At 35.5% G+C, this 20,753-nt stretch overlaps 1 protein-coding gene across 1 annotated transcript in view; it reads right to left on the reverse strand.

The window, feature by feature from the left end:
* LOC121379397 (band 4.1-like protein 4) overlaps positions 1-20,753 on the reverse strand; it is a 68,072-nt gene that overhangs the window by 25,282 nt on the left and 22,037 nt on the right. The window contains exons 6-18 of the mRNA XM_041507998.1: positions 20,239-20,359; positions 18,962-19,049; positions 17,763-17,851; positions 16,995-17,058; positions 15,386-15,477; positions 11,977-12,048; positions 9,860-9,978; positions 7,319-7,394; positions 6,211-6,297; positions 4,948-5,052; positions 3,484-3,546; positions 2,726-2,836; positions 1,464-1,502 (exon numbers count right to left, since the gene is read on the reverse strand). Coding sequence (XP_041363932.1) covers positions 1,464-1,502; positions 2,726-2,836; positions 3,484-3,546; positions 4,948-5,052; positions 6,211-6,297; positions 7,319-7,394; positions 9,860-9,978; positions 11,977-12,048; positions 15,386-15,477; positions 16,995-17,058; positions 17,763-17,851; positions 18,962-19,049; positions 20,239-20,359 — 1,126 coding nt within the window. The remainder of the gene's footprint in view (positions 1-1,463; positions 1,503-2,725; positions 2,837-3,483; positions 3,547-4,947; positions 5,053-6,210; positions 6,298-7,318; positions 7,395-9,859; positions 9,979-11,976; positions 12,049-15,385; positions 15,478-16,994; positions 17,059-17,762; positions 17,852-18,961; positions 19,050-20,238; positions 20,360-20,753) is intronic.

Below are 20,753 nucleotides of genomic sequence, written 5' to 3' on the forward strand. Positions count from 1 at the left end.
TGATATTCAGTGTTGGGCTAGTAAATAACTAATATTGCCATGCCAGACAGGGCTTCTAGATTATGGTAGCCCCACTCCCATGGCTAGTGATATTCAGTGTTGGGCTAGTAAATAACTAATATTGCCATGCCAGACAGGGCTTCTAGATTATGGTAGCCCCACTCCCATGGCTAGTGATATTCAGTGTTGGGCTAGTAAATAACTAATATTGCCATGCCAGACAGGGCTTCTAGATTATGGTAGCCCCACTCCCATGGCTAGTGATATTCAATGTTGGGCTAGTAAATAACTATTATTGCCATGCCAGACAGGACTTCTAGATTATGGTAGCCCCACTCCCATGGCTAGTGATATTCAATGTTGGGCTAGTAAATATCTATTATTGCCATGCCAGACAGGACTTCTAGATTATGGTAGCCCCACTCCCATGGCTAGTGATATTCAATGTTGGGCTAGTAAATAACTACTATTGCCATGCCAGACAGGGCTTCTAGATTATGGTAGCCCCACTCCCATCGCTAGTGATATTCAATGTTAGGCTAGTAAATAACTACTATTGCCATGCCAGACAGGGCTTCTAGATGATGGTAGCCCCACTCCCATGGCTAGTGATATTCAATGTTAGGCTAGTAAATAACTACTATTGCCATGCCAGACAGGGCTTCTAGATGATGGTAGCCCCACTCCCATGGCTAGTGATATTCAATGTTGGGCTAGTAAATAACTACTATTGCCATGCCAGACAGGGCTTCTAGATTATGGTAGCCCCACTCCCATGGCTAGTGATATTCAATGTTGGGCTAGTAAATATCTATTATTGCCATGCCATTACGGCTAGTGAAATCTTTTGGTCAAATGTTGCAGTTAAGTCTATTATGTAAATATGAATATCCTGCCCCCAACCCAACCCCCCAATGTTAGTGTGTTTAAGCTCTATCTATGTGTTTAGGTGACATATCTTATTATTACCATTATTTAGTAAAAATGTATTAACTTAAAGTGAAGTAGGGCTAGTGAATTTTTAATCATGGCTAGTTAAGTTTTAAAGTCACTGATGCCATGGCTAGTGGATTTTATAAAAATTCTAGAAGCCCTGTGTAAACAGATATTTTAAACAAGAAAATGTATAATATGTAATTTTAGTCATCATTAGTCAAAAACAATATTAGAATGGGAACAATTACATTAGATTAGATTAGATTAGATGTTTAACGACACCACAGCACAAAAAATACATCAGCTGTTGGGTGTCAAAACTATAGTAAATGCAAAAATAATGTGATGATAACCATCAATATAAAAATTCAATAGTGAAATTAAAACACAGTGTAAAAAGAACTGTACAAAAATACAAATATACAATGGGAACAAAGTTAAGCTTGTTTGTTTAAAATAGCTATATCAGTCAACAACAATGATACAAGATACTGCAATTTACAATCTTCACATTAACATATACTCACCCATTAGGTTGATTCTCCTTGTCAGCAAATGGATACAACCTGTTAAATTAAATAATATACAATGTGAAACCATGGTAGATACAAAAAAAAACCCCAAAAAACCAGAGAGAAGAAATTACTAAATGAAAATATCCTTATGGACAAAGATAGCATTTATTTTAATACAAAACACATTCAAGATATAGATGTTGTTGACTTTTTACTAAGTTTGGTCGGTAACACTACTTAAAGACCGGGTAGGATGAAAGTTGACCTACAAATAACAGTTCTACGACTTGAAATATATTTTCATTTATAGCTATAATAAGCTATTTTACAGTTAATGTATGTGTCACAGAGCAATCAATTTCAGATTAACTTATATATGTAACAGAACAATCAATTTCAAATGTGCTTTTTTCAGTGGATAGTATGGTTGTGGCAACCTAGTCATTACCTACCACTCTTATGTGTGTTATAGGTGTGTGTTATAACAAATTATGTTTTCACCATAACTGCTGTATAACAATATTCAATTACATCCAAATATTTCAGTAACATGTGGGATATGATGACTATTTGGAGGTGGAATAATGTACATTTCGGGACAAAATTAAATATATAATATTACATTTTAAGGCTAAGATTTGTGTGGACACTAGTAAGTCTATAGTCCATCCCAACCTCCTATGACAATGTTTTTAGTAAATAATTTCACTTTGGTTTGATGTAAGAAGAAAAGTAAAAGTACTTTGGAAATCACACAAAAATAACCCCAACTACATGTATGTTTGTGTGCAATTTAGAAAACAATCGTCTAAGAAATGAATAGCTTGTATTAAGGAAGGAAGTGGGGTTTTTAACGACGCACTCTACACATTTTATTTATGGTTATATGGTGTCGGACACATGATTATGCACCACACAGATATTGAGGGAGGAAACCTGCTGTCACCACTTCATGGGCTACTCTTTTCGATTAGCAGCAAGGGATCTTTTATATGCACCATCCCATAGAGACGATAGCACATACCACAGCCTTTGATGTACCAGTCGTGGTGCACTGGCTGGAGTAAGAAATAGCCCAATGGGCTCACCGACGGGGATTGATCCCAAACTGACCACGCATCAAGCGAGTGCTTTACCACTGGGCTACGTCTCGCCCCAGCTTGTATTAAATTCCATAGTATGAGAAAAAGTATTCCCTGTTGGAAGGATTATACGTGCCCTGTGATGCTTAATGCTTGTGATGTTTAACATATGAATGTATGTTAGTTATTTACAGAGGAACCCGTTTGTTGTCCTGCATGTTGTTTTCGTTGGATGTTCGATTGCGCCGACTCTGAAGAACGTTTCTGTATGACACGTCTGATTCACTCCCACTGTCATCACGTCTACAAACAGTAATACAAAAACATAAGACATTTAATTTAACTACATCAAAAAATTAATATTTATAAAATGTAAAAGTTTAAATTAATCTTTATTAAAACATTATGCTAATCATAACCATTTATTTCTTAAATTACATCTTTATTTTTTTAAATATATATTATTAATACCGGAATTGATGAACTTAAATTTTTTTTCAAAAGCTGGAAAACAAAGAATACATTTTAGTATATTTAATCATAGAACAGTTAAAATTGTCACACCCTGTTTTTATTTTAAAATGTGCTTATTCCTATTTATAATATGCATCTTTCCAACAAATAATGATTAAATTTCATGGAACTGCTTCTTTAAGTAGAATTACAGTCAGGTAACTCCAGTTTACACAGGGTTCGACAAATCCACTGGCCCTCGGTCCCGGCTAGTGAATGTTTGATCTGGGCTAGTGGACAATACCAACTGTATTACTATAATACGTAGGGTACTAGCCTAAGCTTCTGTGAGGGCTAGTGACTTTCTCAAACATTTGTCGAACATTGGTTTACACAATTGCTAACATTAATTTGTAACTGAGGACAGTGAAGTGTAAACGAACAATGAACAAAGCAAAAAGGTAGACAACAGAAATCTTGAGTGTGTAACAACTTGCCTTCGTCTCCTTGGGGCCGACACATCGCTTTCGTTGTCAGAACCTTTTCTACTGGGGAAATATCTGAAAACAAAAAAAGAAATGTTTTATTTAACGACGCACTCAACACATTTTAATGACAGTTATATGGCATCAGACATATGGTTAAGGACCACACAGGTATTGAGAGAGGAAACCCACTGTTGCCACTTCATGGCAGCCTTTGTTACACCAGTTGTGGAGAAATAGTCCAATGGGCCCACCGACGGGGATCGATCCCAGACCGAGCGAGCACTTTACCACTGGGCTACATCCCGCCCCTATCTGAAAACAAGTCACACAGTCATTGATAAAATCTTTGTTTGTAGCTATCAATACAGACCTACCCTAGCCCTAGCCATTACCAAAGACAGAATTATCTTAAATATTCATGATTTTAATTATGATAGTAGCCAGGCAGCAATTTAAATAAGGTGCTTCCACTGGGCAGCAAATCCTGCAGAGAATTAATTTGTCATTGGAACTTTTCAAATTAATATTATGTCTACTATTTCCTTTTGTAATGCCTTTGGTACACATTACAATTTTATACAATGAACAATATGTAGTACAACAAATGAATGAATGAATGTTTAACAACACCCCAACAGAATAAACAGGGGTTCTAGATTATGGTAGCCCCACACCCGTGGCTAGTGATAGGCTAGTAAATAACTACTATTACCATGCCCGACGGATAGTGAAAAAAAGTTGTCAAATGCTGCATTTAGGTCTAATTTGGCCCCACTCCTACCTTCTCAATCTTAGTGTTTTTAAGCTCTATCTCCCTCTCTAGGTGACATATCTGATTATTACTATTAGTAAAATTGTATTTAATTAAAAGTAAAGTAGGGCTAGTGGATTTTTAATCATGGCTAGTCAATTTTTAAAATGACTAATCCTATGGCTTGTGGATTTTATAAAAATTCTAGAAGCCCTAACAAAAAAATATATTGGCTATTGGGTGTCAAACAAATATATAATATAAAGACAAACGATTACATACACCATACAATAGAGGATTGTTTCACAAAACATATTAACACTATATATAGGAAATAACTGGCAGAGCCTTGCTGCATTCGCCATTCTAACGCAGATTGAGTATCGTCAACCTAGCATGGCTTTTGCCATATGACATCATACAAGATACATGACGTCATTCTTTTTAAGACGCTAGCTACATTCTGTCACATTAAAAAGCGTTTCTAAACTCCAATTCATAAACAAATATACAAGTTTTGTATTGTTATTGCAAAACTAAAATTTATTTCCATTTACTGTACTAAAAGAAATTATTTAGAGTATGGGTATTGAAAATTTAGTCTGAAATACAAGAGTCGAGTCAGGCTTATGTCAAGTGACAGAGATTTATCTAGTAATCACATCTTGCCAATGAATACAGTGATTGCGGGATAAATTGAAATACAGGGCAGAAGAACTCACTTGCGTCTGTGACTGATGCCGCTTTCACTGTCACTCGGATGTCGCGAATACATCCTGTCACTTCGTTGTGACGTTGGAGACTCCTTGCCACAAGTATAAAGTCCACTAAAACAAAAAAGAACATTTCGTAATGATGATATATGCTTTTATCATCTGGGTTGGTAGAATGCAATAATTTTGTAAAATGCTCTGTCATTATTCATTCCTAATTTTGAAGACAAAAATGTCTAATTTGAAAGTAAAAGTTACAAACTTTTCTTATTTTATTACTCATGCTTATATTTAAATATTGAAAATATTTGTTTTAAATAGATCTGCTAAACAGAATAAAATAATTTTTCTTGTTAAGAATATCAATGTCTGTATATTCAATGTGTTTGTGGTTGTGTGTTAATGTTTGTAGCAGTCTGTTTTCATTTGACTTTGTAATATATATATTTTTTTGTACGTATGAAATTTTAGACTGCATTTCCTCAGTTTCTCTCCAATTCAACCAATCGATATCAGCATTTCGATCGACTTAATCGTGAAGACACACCAAAAAGCCGTCTTAATAACAAGTCACGTGACCAAAATTACTTCGACACAATTGGCCAGACATCATCACCAAGAGTTGTACGAATGACGTCAAAACAAATGGCGCGAACACGCAATGACGCTTGCCCCACCCATATCAAGTAATAAACCTATGAAATGCCGTCTAAATTGGTTAGAAAGCTTAAGAGGTTTCTTCAGAAATAAGAACGGGCTCCGCTTCGCTCCGCCCCTTCTTATTTCTGAAGAAACCTCTTAATGCCTTCTAACTTATACATCGAAGGTAAAATCTGTTTGTGGCTACTGCAAATATTAGGTAGACAACAAACACCTTGTTTAAACAGACACCGACATTCTGAACAAGACAAAATCTTTAATTTGTAATTTCAGTCATTAAAACAAACTTCGTATATCATAAACATGCTACAATGACAGCAAACTCAGGACAGACCATTTAAGTTCTTAAAATCAAATGGCAGATTAATTTGATTTTGAAGTTAAGGGTTTGCGAAAATAATGAATGAATGAATGAATGAATGTTTAACAACACCCCAGCACGAAAAATACATCAGCTATTGGGAGTCAAACTATGATAAATACAAAAAGGAAGTGATGATCAACATCAATATAAAAATTCAAGAGGTGGTTTATGAAATTTCAAAAGAGTTTTAGACTTATTATTAACTTGAAACAAATTTAAAAAGAGCCGAGACGAGACCGCGGACTAACCCGTCGTAGTTGTGTTCCCAGGGAGCCGACTGCACACTGCGTGGAGATTCTCGACCCTGGAGCTCAGGAAGACTTCTGTGACGAGGACTGCAACACACAAACCAGGGTTCAAACTATTTTAAAATCAGGGCCCAATTTCACTAAACATCGTAAGCCTTGTTTTGCACGTAAACGTAAATTTACGACTAAACCACAATTTTTATTTCTATTATAGTACAACAAATATACAGTGAAACCCCTCTAAACCAGACACCCTAATGACCACGTAAAATGTCAGGTTTTAAGAGGTATTTGGTTTAGAGAGGTTAAGTTCTTTTCTGATTTTTAAAAAAGGACCGTGAAAAATGTCCAGTTTACAGAGGGTCCGGTTTTGCGAGGTTTCACTGTAGTGAAAAATACACATATTTCATTTTCTTTTGTCCTTAAAATGCTCCATCTTCTGTCATGTTGTCCTTTCCGGTCTTGTACGCAAGGGCTTGATTCACAAGAACTTGTTCCCATGACAGGCGTGTGCTACAACAGCTTGTTCTGAATGAGCATGTAAAACCCTATGACCTGACCTGACCTGACCTGACATGATATAATTTTCTGAGTCAAATAGATGCCAAAGATGTGTAAATATATGCCCGGTACAATTGCTAGTCGCAGACGGAAACTAAATACTAGATACTAAAATACTGTGTTTATTGTTAATTTCCTTTGTGATACAATTTACATGCCTTAAGTTTACAATCTATGTTTAATAAACATGCATTTAATGACCGACTCAACACATTTTAATAACAGTTATATGACATTGGACATATGGTTAAGGACAACAGAGATAATTAGAGAGGAAACCCGCTGCAACCACTCCATGGGCTACTCTTTTTCATTAGCAAAAGGGATCTTTTATATACACCCTCCCCCAGACAGGGTAGTGCATATGACAGCCTTTGATATACCAGTTGTGGAGCACTGGCTAGAACAAGAAATAGCTCAATGGGCCCACCGACTCGGATCAATCCCATAACCATCAGGTGAGTTCTTTTCCACTGGGCTAATCCCATCCTGCAAATAATAAAAAAGGAAGAAAGCATAAATTTGTTTAAGTAAAATAAAAACGTACGGTCTAACAGGTTCAGGGGCAACTACCATGGTGACCGGTCCACCTTCAGTGATATACAGGCCTTCTGTATACATAGCTGGAAAATACAACAATAACAACATATTATTAACACATGCTTCTACAGTAATAGCAATCAGCTGGATGACTTTATTAATATACTGAATACTTAAAGAAATGCAAATCAGGTTTATGGTTAGTCTTTAATTAGAATATTTCATTACAAACCAGAGGCGGATCGGGGGTGGGGGGTGGGGTTGCAGGGGCCTGGGCCCTCCTAAATTTTGCGATAGTTGTAATTTTATTACACATTATTTTTCATTTTTTTACAATTCCCCTCCAAAGCTCCCACAAAGTTCCCTTGGCATTCCACCTCATGTCATTGGGGCCCCCACTCCAAATGGATTTTTTGGATGCGCCACTGCAAGTACTCAGTTCTGTGAAATGATATTCAATATATCAACTCAATAACATGTGTCAATCCCTTCTTAAACAAAATTTTATGAAAATTATATTAATGTTTCCTTTGGTGTACACTTTAAAGCCTGGGATGTAGCTCACTGGTAGGGCACTCGCCTCAGGTGTTAATTAAGTGCCCTCAGTGGACCCTTCTGGGTTTTTCCTATCCCAATCAAGGTAGGAAACCTGCTATATGTAGCAAGGGAATTTTGCATGTTTTCACAAAAGAAAGAAATGTTTTATTTAACGACACACTCAACACATTTTATTTACGGTTATATGGCGTCGGACATATGGTTAAGGACTACACAGATATTGAGAGAGAGGAAACCCGCTGTCACCACTTCATAGGCTACTCTTTTCAATTAGCAGCACGGGGTCTTCTATATGCACAATCCCACAGACAGGATAGCACATACCACAGCCTTTGATGTACCAGTCATGGTGCACTGGCTGGAGCGAGAAATAGTCCAATGGGCCCACTGATGGGAATCGATCCCAAACCGACCGCGCATCAAGCGAGTGCTTTACCACTGGGCTACGTCTCGCCCCCCCCCACCTCCCAATCAAATGCCATGGTATGTGCTGTCCTGTTGCTGTCATTCAACAGGATTAGCTTATATAGAAGCAGTTAATTTCACCTTTTAGTTTTCTGTTAGGGTTAGTGTCAAAATAATGATCTTATACTAAATAGTACAGGTGTACAGGCTAGATCGCGATATGATATGTATCCGATACCTGGATTGCGATTCTTAATATCACTAACACCAGTTACCAGGCAGTGTAAAATATTTTCAGCAATTTACAACCACCGTTTTGCCGTTAAATTATATATTATTTAAAACAGCTGGGTTAAATTATCAATTTTAGAAAATCCAATGTGTTTCTGGCCATCCTGATGTTTGTACTATCTCAAAATTAATTTTATTTAAAGCAGATAATTAAAGCTTATAGTCCGTCTCATCCTCATACAAAAATGTTTTTCGAAAATAATTTCAATTTGGTTTGACATAAGAAGAAAAGTAAAAGTGTTTTGGAAATAACAAATACATACATACATACATCCGTACATACACACACACACACACACACACACACACGTGTGTGTCATAGCTGCCAACATTTTAAAACGGGAAAGAGTAATCATTTTCGCATGAATTATGACCCGTCGTATAAACCCTTTTGCTGTGTAAAATATCCAGATATTTGTTTATGAATTGTTTTATCGCTGGCCTCAACGATGTCCTGGTGTTTCTTCGTTTTGATGTGCCTTTGGCAATAATTTTTCCCGCCATGGGCAACAAAAAAATCAACACGACATAAAGTGCAAAATGCACTAGTATTACTAACAGAATTATATAAGCATTTATATTCACTCCAAAATTGTGAACATTTCCGTCTCAGTTTTTTGCTATATGACCGCATCTGGCTGTAGTACCGGTCCGAACAGGTGGTTCATTAACCGATTCACTCCGGCTGTCACTTGCGCTATATACCCATGTCCCAAAAGGTCGATGCACAATATTACAAAATAACATGGGCAAAATACAGCCAGAAGGCTTACCATTAAACATACATATTGTTTTAATTCTTCACCATTTCCTAGAAGTGAATATGTGGACCATAACATGTGCCACAATTAGGAACTATAGTGGATTGTCATCAATCAACTCTCACCCGGAAGTGATCTGTGTAGTGAGACCCAAGCTACGTCTATCCCGAAGTGCGTTGCGCGCACAAAAAACCTTCCGTGCGCATTTGCGGCTAGTTGGGCGAGTCCAATTTATGTGATTCGTAGGGGTGGTAGGTTATTACAAAAAAACCCAGGAAAACTCAGATTTTCCGTAATCTTTCAGATTACGGGCGTAATGGCGTAATAAGTGATGGAAAATCGTAATGATTCCGCATAAATCGTAATGGTTGGCAGCCCTGGTGTGTGTGTAATTTAGAAAACAATCAGCTCAGAAATAAATAGCTTGTAGTAAATTAATTCCATAGTATAAAAAAAGGCATTTAATGTGGGACGGACTAAAGTTTACTAGCTGTGACAAGAGAACTAAACAAACATCTAGCTGCATAACTCACAGTTTAACCGACTGTCTGAGTGGATGCGTCGCTGTTGTCGCCGACTTGGTACTCGCAGAACACTCGCTGACGACGCTCTAACTCGGTCATCTCGCCGACTCTGTCTGTCGCTCCTCCCACTGTCAAATAACACACACCGTTAACATGGAGGAAGTTACACACAATTAACATAAAGAAGTAACAAGTCATTTCCTCCCACTGTCAAATAACACACACAGAAATAACATGGAGAAAGTTAACACATTGAATGAACTGAGAGTAAAAGTTTATATCAGTACATGCAGTATATAGGGTGTATACCACCAAATAAAATCCCATATCCTACAGTACTAACATATGTAGCTAAAACGTCTACCGACATATAAACCATGAATATAAATAATACCACCCCTCACCCTTAAATAAAATAAGAAAATAATTGGGGGTTAAGCTGTTCACTTCAGACATAATGGGTAGTTTATGACTACCCTAGTTCCACACAAAAATTGTCATGTTGGGGGTTTTTCTAGGTTTTTTTTAGTAAGACCCTGTACATGTTTCAAGCACAATTATGGTAGTTGGTACATTGTCACTAGTTGAAATTAAATTACAGGAATTTACTGACATTTTATCACAACAGACACTGTCACATTTATCACTAATGGCAGGACTTGTACTATTAACTGCTCTATCAAAAGTTAGGTGCATCTCCACCTTTGGCCCAGCCGGATGTTATTTGGTCTAGTACTACCCAGAACTGCTTTTCAATTTCTAACATCTGCTTGTGGATTAAAATGTCAGAAGCAGAGACTTTCCCATTCCACAAAATCAATTTTAAATCTAGATGGTTCCACTATTTGATTTCATTTACTGTTTTAGTACATCTAATACAATATATTACATAGTTCATACAGAAATTTCAAACCAAAATTTAGGGGCTTTTTATGGTCAATGTAAGTAAAATTTAGGGACTAAAACTTTGCTGTCTGCCATTTGCAATGACCTTCGAACTCGATAAAATAATGGGAGTATTCGAGAGGGCCATCGGAATCGACAGAGAACTGTCCGACACATTTTCATAAACATAAATACGTAGAATCCACATAGGCATAAATGTCTGATTCAGTTCAGATAATTTTAGAATATTCCGTTTTGCACTGAGATTAAGACTCTTGATTAGTATTTTAGAAACATGTTTAATTTTAGAATGACCAATCAAGCGCTCCCCAAAGTTACGAATGAATCCTTCTACGAACAATACAGAACATTGACAAGGTTTTACGAATGAATCCTTGGTATCACTTTGGCATTATTTACACACCAATGTTCGAGTGAGCACAGAGGTCAACAAATGAAAGTAGATATCGATGTATTTTTGGCAATTTATCTAAGGTTTCAGGAAGAAGAAAAATGTCTATTGATTTCAGGGCTTATGTGGCCCAATTTAGGGTCTTTTGTGAACTTGCCCATAAAATATAGGGCTTTTTAGGGCTAGATCATCAAAATAGGGACTTTTTAAGGCACCCTTTCAAATATAGGGCCTTTTCAAGTGTGTGCGAACCTTTTATTAACTGGAAAATTGGACACATCTTCTTCGAGCTTTAAGGTTCAGGTTCGACAAATCCACTAGCCCTTGGTCTCATTCGGTGAATTTTTGGTCTGGGCTACTGGAAATCATTAACTTTATTACTATAGCAAATAGGGTACAAGCCAAAGATTCTGGGAGGGCCAGTGACTTTCTCAAACATTTATCAAACACTGTTTAGGGATGGGTTTCAGGGGACAATATTTCAAAATCTTAGGAAACCGGAAGTCAGTTCACATAAGTTTTACTTAGGTAACCAATTGTTCAGTTATGTGAATAAAGTTCTCGTAACCGTTGAGTTAGGTCTACCTAATCCTAATACACTTGAACTACGGTTCTGTGCTACATTGTTGGTTAAAATGTAGTTAAAAACAAACTCATTTTCTCTTTCATTACTGATATATGGTACTTTTAATTTTAGAATGTAATTGTTCACCATGTAACCGATTGGTGGTTCTCGTGATTTTAAAGTTGCGTAACCAACATGCGAACAGAACAATGGTTCTCATGAAATATTGTGCCTTGGGGTTTTTTTTCTTCTTCCATCTCTTACCTGTATCGGTGCTTAGAGCCAAGTCTGAACATTTTCCCAGCCGTATTGTGAGCATCATTCACCTGGTTTAGTCTGGTGAGAATGAGATGGTGTGAGGTTAGATAAGGAACAGGACACTACAAGCTGGTGGGCAATTCCATGGTAACTGACATTACATATTTCAAATACAGCGAAACCTGTCTAAACCGGACCCAAAACAAACCAGAATCCTGTGAAATCCGGACCCTGAACAAACCGGAATCTTGTGAAAATCGGACCCTGAATAAACCAGAATCCTGTGAAAACTGGACCCTGAACAAACCAGAATCTTGTGAAAACCAGACCCTAAGCAAACTGTAATCCTGTGAAAACTGGACCCTGAATTAACCAGAATCCTGTGAAAACCAGACCCTGAATTAACCAGAATCCAGTAAAAACTAGACCCTGAGCTAACCAAAATTCTGTAAAAAACGGAAACTGGAATTATGTGAAAACCATAGTTTTATAGATCAGGGGTGGAAATTGATGATCTGTAAAAAAAAAAAAGAGGAAATCTAGAGGGGTCCCGGAAATTCTTGAAATCCTAGGTTAAAATCTGTGCCATCTGACACATTTTGGAGGAAAGAACAATAAAAATGCGAGGAAACGCAATGTTCCATGAGAGGAAAACAGCTGATCCGAGGAGAATTCCCACCCCTGCTAAATTCTATATCGCGACCTCTAAACACAGGATCCTATCTAAACCGGATACATATTAGGTCCCCAGCGTGATCCGGTTTAGACAGATTTCACTGCACCTGTAATTGTATCCCTATTGCATCCAAGCATTTCTTGCTGTGTTAGGCTCATAAACTACATCTACTAAATGCTCATGTAACAAATAACTTCTCAGATTACCTGTGGTAAACTTTGGTGGCCATTTAACTTACTGTGACTGTTTGTGTTCATTTTTGCCAACATCAGTCATGTTCAATTAAACAGCCATCCTAGGCCACCTGTGGTAGTTTGATTAATTTTACTGCAACATTGAAGTTAAGTTTAATTTGTTTAACAAAACCACTAGAGCAAATCGATTAACTAATCCATGGCTATTGGATGTCAAACATTTGGTAATTCAGACTCATAGTCAGAGAAAACCCACTACATTGTTCCATTAGCAGCAAGGGATCTTTTATGCACTTTCCCAGACAGGAAGACGTTTACCATGGCTTTGACCAACTGTGGTGCACTGGTTGGAACGAGAAAAATTCCAATCAGTTCAATGGATCCACTGAGGTGCTTCGATCCTGCAACACAACCACCTCAGGCGAGCACTCAACCGACTGAGCTAAATCCTGCCCCTGCTGCAGCATTAAGTAGAACATGGTCATCACAGCAAAATGATGCTTAGATATACAGTGAAACCCATTTAAACCAGACAGCCATGGGGTTTTAAGGGGTGTCCGGTTTATAAAGGTTATGTTCTGTAATGATATTTAGAAAGGAACTGTTAAAAACATGTTTTTGTGGGAATTCTGGTTTACTGAGTGACTGGTTTGTTGGGTTTCACTTTAACAGTGACCACAATACAGGTATCTGAAATTTAAAAAATTTGGCTGAAAATGAAACATCAGTCACCATGGAATTAGGTTCTACAATTAGCATATATCTAGCAGGTTTTTGAAAGTTGTTTTGATGTAACCCAGCATACCATTTAGAAGAAGACCGAAAGAAATAGTTTAGATAGAAATATAACATAATTTATAAGGACTGTTCCAGTAATAATTATGGGGGAGTGTGGTGGAAGACACAAAAATTGTTTCTTTTATACGTTCTCATTAAGTTGACAAATTATCACATGAAAGGATTATTAGTTAATTGTTTTTTACATATCTACCCCACTCCCCACCAAAAATAAAAAACAGAAATAAAAATAAAAGGTTTAGTTAAACACAAAAATATGCATAAAAAATATTACAGCCAACCTGTATTCTGCCTCCCTTCACCCACTCATCAAAGTTTATTTGTTTTTGTTTAATAACACCACTAGAGCACACTGATTAATTAATCAGGATGTCAAACGTTTGGTAATTCTGACTCGTAGTCATCAAAGAAAACCTGGTACAGTTTTCCTAATGCAGCAAGGGATCTTTTATGAATGAACGAATGTTTAACGACACCCCAGTACAAAAATACACATTGGCTATTTGGGATCTTTTATATGCACTTTCCCCAAAACAGGAACACACATACCATGGCCTTTGATCAGTTGTGAGGCACTGGTTGGAACAAGTACCTCCAGTGAGCACTCGACCGACTGAGCTAAATCCCGCTCCCCCATTCCTCAAATGTGATTAATGGTAAAACAGCCATAAAATAACTGAAAACAAATGATTTAATTTGATTCTTTTGGGTACTGGACGGCAACTGCTCCACACCTCCTTACACACTCTCATGTAAACATTTCTTGAACAGTCCTTAATAGAAGAACATTGTAATGGATTTTTGCTGACACCAGGATACACTTCAAAAGAAGATGTACAGTAAGTATGAAATAAAGACTTTGTTAAGTAATATTGTTGATTAAATGCATTGTGTAGTTATTATTACAAAATTATTGAAACAGTGTGCGATTTTGAGGAGAGTCGGGAGCCCGAGGCTCGCATAAATCATAAAGGACTCTCTAGCTTAGCTAACATACGAGCCCACATGGTTCATAAAAATTATTTGTACAAATTACATTGATTCTTCGAAATGACACAGTCAACATATATCTCAATATCCTGGGAAACCACAGTCTTGAATAGCGATCTTTTTCATGGTTTTATGCAAAACACTTAGTGATCTTCTGTTCTACTGGAGATGCACGGCAGAGCTTGCTGGGTTGGTGGCAAGCTCTAAAGATTTGCGAACAGGGAGACCGTATGACACTTGATTGCTTTTTTTTAACCAAAATCGCACACTGATAAATATAATATTAGATGAAAACCAGGATGTTACTAAAAGTTGTATGTAAGTGTAAAGTAAGGTTAAAAATAATATTTTCAGGTAAGTATTTCATTTGTTAAGAACCAGAAAGACAGGAAGAAACTTGTGTTATGAAGTCTTTGTGTGCAAATGACAAAGGCATAAAATAAATGTATACATGTATGATATGAGTGAATTGTGACAGAAATAAACTGTAGTCACCCATAACCATTTGAAGTTAAATTGTAGAAGCTTTATTAGATTGAGTAAAACAAAAGAGACTTTTGATGTGAGTCCATTAGTGTTCAAAGAAATAGCATTGCTTTTGCAACAGTTTAAGGATATGAGTGCAAAAGTTTAATGATCAAAACATTAATTACCAAAACAATTATTAGCCAAGAACATACACGAATTTGTCCAGTAAATGAACAATTTGATTATAAGTGTATGGAAATGTAAATAGTGGAAATTAAATCAACATTACCTAAAGAAAGCATGGTGTTCTATGCAGCACTTCCACAGATGTTTACATGCATCTTTGGTGTGAAGCTCAAACGCGTAAGTATGTTCGTCATTCTAAAACAGATAACATAGAAAACTGTTACCATACCATGTCTGAATTTTGGAACTCATTCACTTTTAGTTTGAGCTGATGTTAAACCTAGGGGGGAAACCATTATTAGACTATGTACCGGTCCTGTTTAAGTGTTAGATTAATTTTTCTCCATAAAACACTGTTCTTTCATTGTAATAGCAAAACTGGTGATATGACACACATCTAATGACAAATTACATTCATTTACATTTCAAACAGGCCATTCTGATCATGCAACCAAGCTGCTTCTACTGTTTGAATAGTTTGTTTTTGTTTAACCTTTAGACTACTGGATTAATTTTTGACAAAAAACATGTTGAGGAGGTACAAACTTATAACTTTTACTCAAATATTTTCACTTACATGTTTTTATAAATACTAGTACATAAAATAAAGTTCATATTTGAATCGGTAAGTATTATTTTTGTGGGTTTTTCAAAATTTTATATTTTAGATCAGTTATTATTGACTAAAATTAGGCAAAAAATCTAAAAATTCGCATTTATTTATGGGCATTTGTGGCCAGATGTCCAGTATTTATGTCCATTATTCACAATAACTGTGCATATCTATTTTCACTGTTGATAAAACGGTCAAATTTATTATCTAATTAGCTGTCACAATCAGCTATTGATTCCTAAAAATTACTGCGACATACCACTTGACGAAAACAATTTTTTAACTCAAAATTCCTAGGTATTTTCCATTGAAAAATGAAAATCTAAAGCTGCATTATTGCCAAGTAATGTATTTCCGGTTGGTATATCATTATATCTAGTGAGTGCCGTGTACAAAGTGATGGGAAATAAGAATTGGGGAATGCACTGTATACAGTGTACAATGTGTCAATTTGCGTGATGTTAGGTGAGATATCTCGCCTGCAGTAGTCGGAAGGTTATTGACGCCACAGAGCACATTGAATAATTAATCATCGACTGTTGGATATGACATTTGGTAATTCTGACATGCTGTCTTCAGAGGAATCCTGCTACATTTTTCCATTTGCAGCAAGGGATCTTTTATATGCACCATCCCACAGGAATAACATGCTTTTGACATAACAGTCGTTGGGATGGCAAAAACCCCAATTGGTCTGCTTGGGAGATTCGACCCTTCACCTCTGGAACTATAAACTATAACTTTAAAACTATATTTATTCAGTAAATGACATGGATTTGTAAACAGGCGGTGTATAGGCCTATAAAAATGCCTCTCCATGTGATGATGGTACATACTATATAGAATTAAACAAACGATAAACATTTATTTTAATTTAAGACGAAGCTTACTACCACCACATTGGCAACTTTCATCTATTAGCAGCAAGGGCTCGTTTATATACATTTTTGAGACAGGACAACATTCCAGTCCATAACTGTCAACTTTCAACTTATCACATTCTAGGTAAAATCATATTTGGTTATCCTAAATCTCTGACAATAATTTTCTAAACAAAAATTCAACATTTCAATACATAACATATATATGTAGTACTTACATTTTTATCACGAACTTTAATGATAAATATTTTTCTTTTAAAATCACACTTGGTTATTCTTGGCCTGCAAAACAAATTCACATGGAAATACAACAGTTGGTAATGTATCAATATTATGGATTTTTCTCATTTTTTGACTTTAAAAAAAAAGAGCATTTCCTCTTCTTTTTTCCTTCTTTTTTTTGCTTTATAAATTTCAAAGATATTTTAATCATTACATGTGAGAATAATTAATAAATTTCTGATGATATAATATTAATAAATTAAATTTTGTTTTCCATGATTATTATATTGACTATGACTACTCTACGAAAATAATATAAACAGTTTCCGATGGGTTTCCCTGATCACAAGGCACGGGACTGAAAAAGTATTTTCCATAAAATTTGAAATCCTATGGCCTTATATGTTTATCATTCTTAAAAACTTAAACTACGTAAACAGAACTAATAAAAAGCAATGCTATCAAAACATAGCATCTCACAATGTCACTTTAAAAGCAATCTACAGCTGCTAGTTGACATGAATCACACTTAACGATACATTATATTCAGTAAGACTTTTAAGATCTACAGCTGCTAGTTGACGCGAATCACACTTAACGATACATTATATACAGTAATACTTTTAAGATCTACAGCTGCTAGTTGACACGAATCACACTTAATGATACATTATATACAGTAAGACTTTTAAGATCTACAGCTACTTGTTGACACGAATCACACTTAACGATACATTATATACAGTAAAACGTTTAAGGTTTACCAGAAATAGTTTCCAATCTTTGTTTTATTTTTGTACACAACTATTCCTGTAGGTGTCAGACCAAGGAAGTATTCCACATTGCCCTCTCCCTGTAAAAATGTAATAGATACAACAATGTAACAAAACAAAAAACAAAAACAAAAAAGAAATTACACTTTAATAAAACCCAGCTTTATTACTTATTAGAACAATTGGTTGGTTTCTTTGAGCTTACATGTACATTTCAATCAGTTTGAAAATACCAAATCCATAAAGTATTATCAAAAAAGCAAAACAGGAATATTTGAGATGAATATTTAGAATTAAAACTGGACTATGTTTTCATTTTATTATTACTTTCACAAAATTAATGCAATATAAGATTTTGCACCCTCACCCTGCATGTTAAATGACAAATAAAGACAAGGTTTGGGGTTTTAGAATAAAAAACTCAGTTTTATGTGCTTTCCTGGCTATGGGAAAGTGCATATAAAAGATTCCTTGCTGCATTAGGAATGTAGTGGATTTCCTCTGATGACTATGCATCCGAATTATCAAATGTTTGACATCCAATACAACATGTAGCTCATGATTAATTAATCAATGTGCTCTAGTAGTGTCATTAAACAAAACAAACTTTAACTTTAGCAATAATATATTAAATACATTTTCTTGTTTAGAATATCAATATCTTTATATCGAGTGGGTTTGCAGTCGTGTGCTATTTGCTAATTTTACTTGTTAATATATATTTGTATGTAAAATTATTGGCAGGTTACTATTGGGGCTACTACAAACAATAAATACCTTGTTTCAATGAATACTGATATTCTAAATAAGAAAATATCTTAAATACATGTATGTGATTTTAGTCATCAAAAAGAATCTGTTAGACAGAAACATTTTCCCTTAAGATTGGCAAATCCAAAAAGAACAACACTAGAGCACATTGATTTATTCATCATCAGTTATTGGGTGTCAAACATTTGGTAAGTTTGAAATTAAATCTTAGAATGGAAATCCGCAACATTTTCCATTAGTAACAAGGGATTTTTTTATCTGCACCATCGCACAGACAGGATAACACATACCACAGCCTTTGATATACCAGTCGTGGTGCACTGGCTGGAGCGACCAAACAGAATTAATACTGTAACAGTGATATATGTCAACTGAAAAGCAAAATATGTGAATGGTATACATCAACAAACGTGTCTCACCACAACCGGATGGAGGTCAACTCCAAACATTTCTAACCACTTGACCTTCTCTAAGAAGCGGTATTCCACATGAACGGGGGTTTGACCACTGGAAAGAAAAACCACATCAGCATAAAACATAGAATTGTCAACATTTTATACTTTTCTAATTACATTTTTAAATATAGCTAATATATAGAGGTTATTACCAGAGTGTTTATCGGTATCGTCAATATCATATTTTAGATATAAACATAGTGCCATGATCTCAATTAATTTACATCTCATTTATAGTTAACAAATTCTGAACGTATGTGATCTGAAAACTATCACATACTTAGATTACACTGGATATGCTAGCTAAATATATGATAAATAATATTATGTACATAAATAATCCCTATTTTCACTTAACATGTATAGGAATTGGCACTTTTTGGTTGCTGTTTAAAAAGAAGTCCATCAAACTTTTGTTAAAGATTGAAATAGTCTGTGTAAGCCATTTTACTAAACACAGCTTTGTAAAGTAACAATGTTCACACCTTTAATTTCAATCACATTGACACAGCTTAATTCTAGACATGTATATTGAATCTCATGCATCAAATTCATTTAGGTTTATTTCTTAATTTTTAATGATTATTTTAATTTTTAAATTACTGTATATTAGTTTATTATATATTTCATTTTAGAAATGCTTCTTGTTCCTTTTTAAAAAATAATACATATTTACTATCCCCAGAAAAGATTGACCATGTTACGGTTGGATAAAGTTCACTTAACCTTCTGACTACTGAATAGATTAATTGAGAGTATGGTACCTTTAGGTTTTTAGTTTTCGGCAAGTATTGTTACTTGACAACATTTGCGGAACGTCACAGTAATTTTCAGGAATCAATAGCTGATTGTGATAATAAATTTGACCGTTTTACCAACAATGAAAATCACGAAATATTGGGATATGAATCGTAGTTCGTTTCCCAAAAATATTCTGGTCAGATAAACAAAGTTATTGGGAATGATGGACGTAAATACTGGACATCTGGCCACAAATGCCCCAAAATAAACACAACTTTTTTCTTTTGACTAATTTTAATCAACAATAACTGATCTAAAATGTCATAAAAATGTGTAACCCCCACAAAAATAATACTTACCGATTCAAATATAAAATATAATTTATGTATTTATAAACATTTAAGTGAAAATATGTGAGCAAAAGTTATAAATTTGTACCCCCCTCAACATGGTTTTTGTCAAAAATTAATCCAGTAGCCTGAAGGTTAAGATGTACGTACGCAAGCCTCCGATGAATTGCACAGATTCGGTCCTCTAGTTCTTGCGTCTGGTTTTGCACGAACCGGAACTCCGACACATACCCTGCTGTGTGACGCTTTGGGTCGAAATCTCCGAGTTCAGCTGAAAAAATATATACGCTATTGTAAGAAGCACTTGCCAAATTCACCAATTGCAAATTTTTAAACAACTGGGGAAATTTAGTCGAGTTTAGCTAAATGATTTTATGCAGTGATGTTTGTCTACCAGTGGACAGTGACTTAGGTTCTGCTCAAGCTTGATGTGTGATATTTTCTGCTCACACAGAACCAGCCCTGAAAAAGTAATACAGTATCTCACTTAGTACAGTGAAACCTCTCAAGACTGGACTATCTGTAAACCAGAATTCCCTCAAAAACAGACATTTTACCCAGTCCCTTTTAAAAAACCAGTACAGAACTTAAACTTCTCTAAACCGGATCCCTCTAAAAATGAACATTGTTCTTGGTCCCTAAGGTGTCCAGTTTAGAGGGGTTTC

This window comes from Gigantopelta aegis, chromosome 2 (assembly GCF_016097555.1).
Source record: "Gigantopelta aegis isolate Gae_Host chromosome 2, Gae_host_genome, whole genome shotgun sequence".
In the NCBI taxonomy this organism is placed as follows: domain Eukaryota; kingdom Metazoa; phylum Mollusca; class Gastropoda; order Neomphalida; family Peltospiridae; genus Gigantopelta; species Gigantopelta aegis.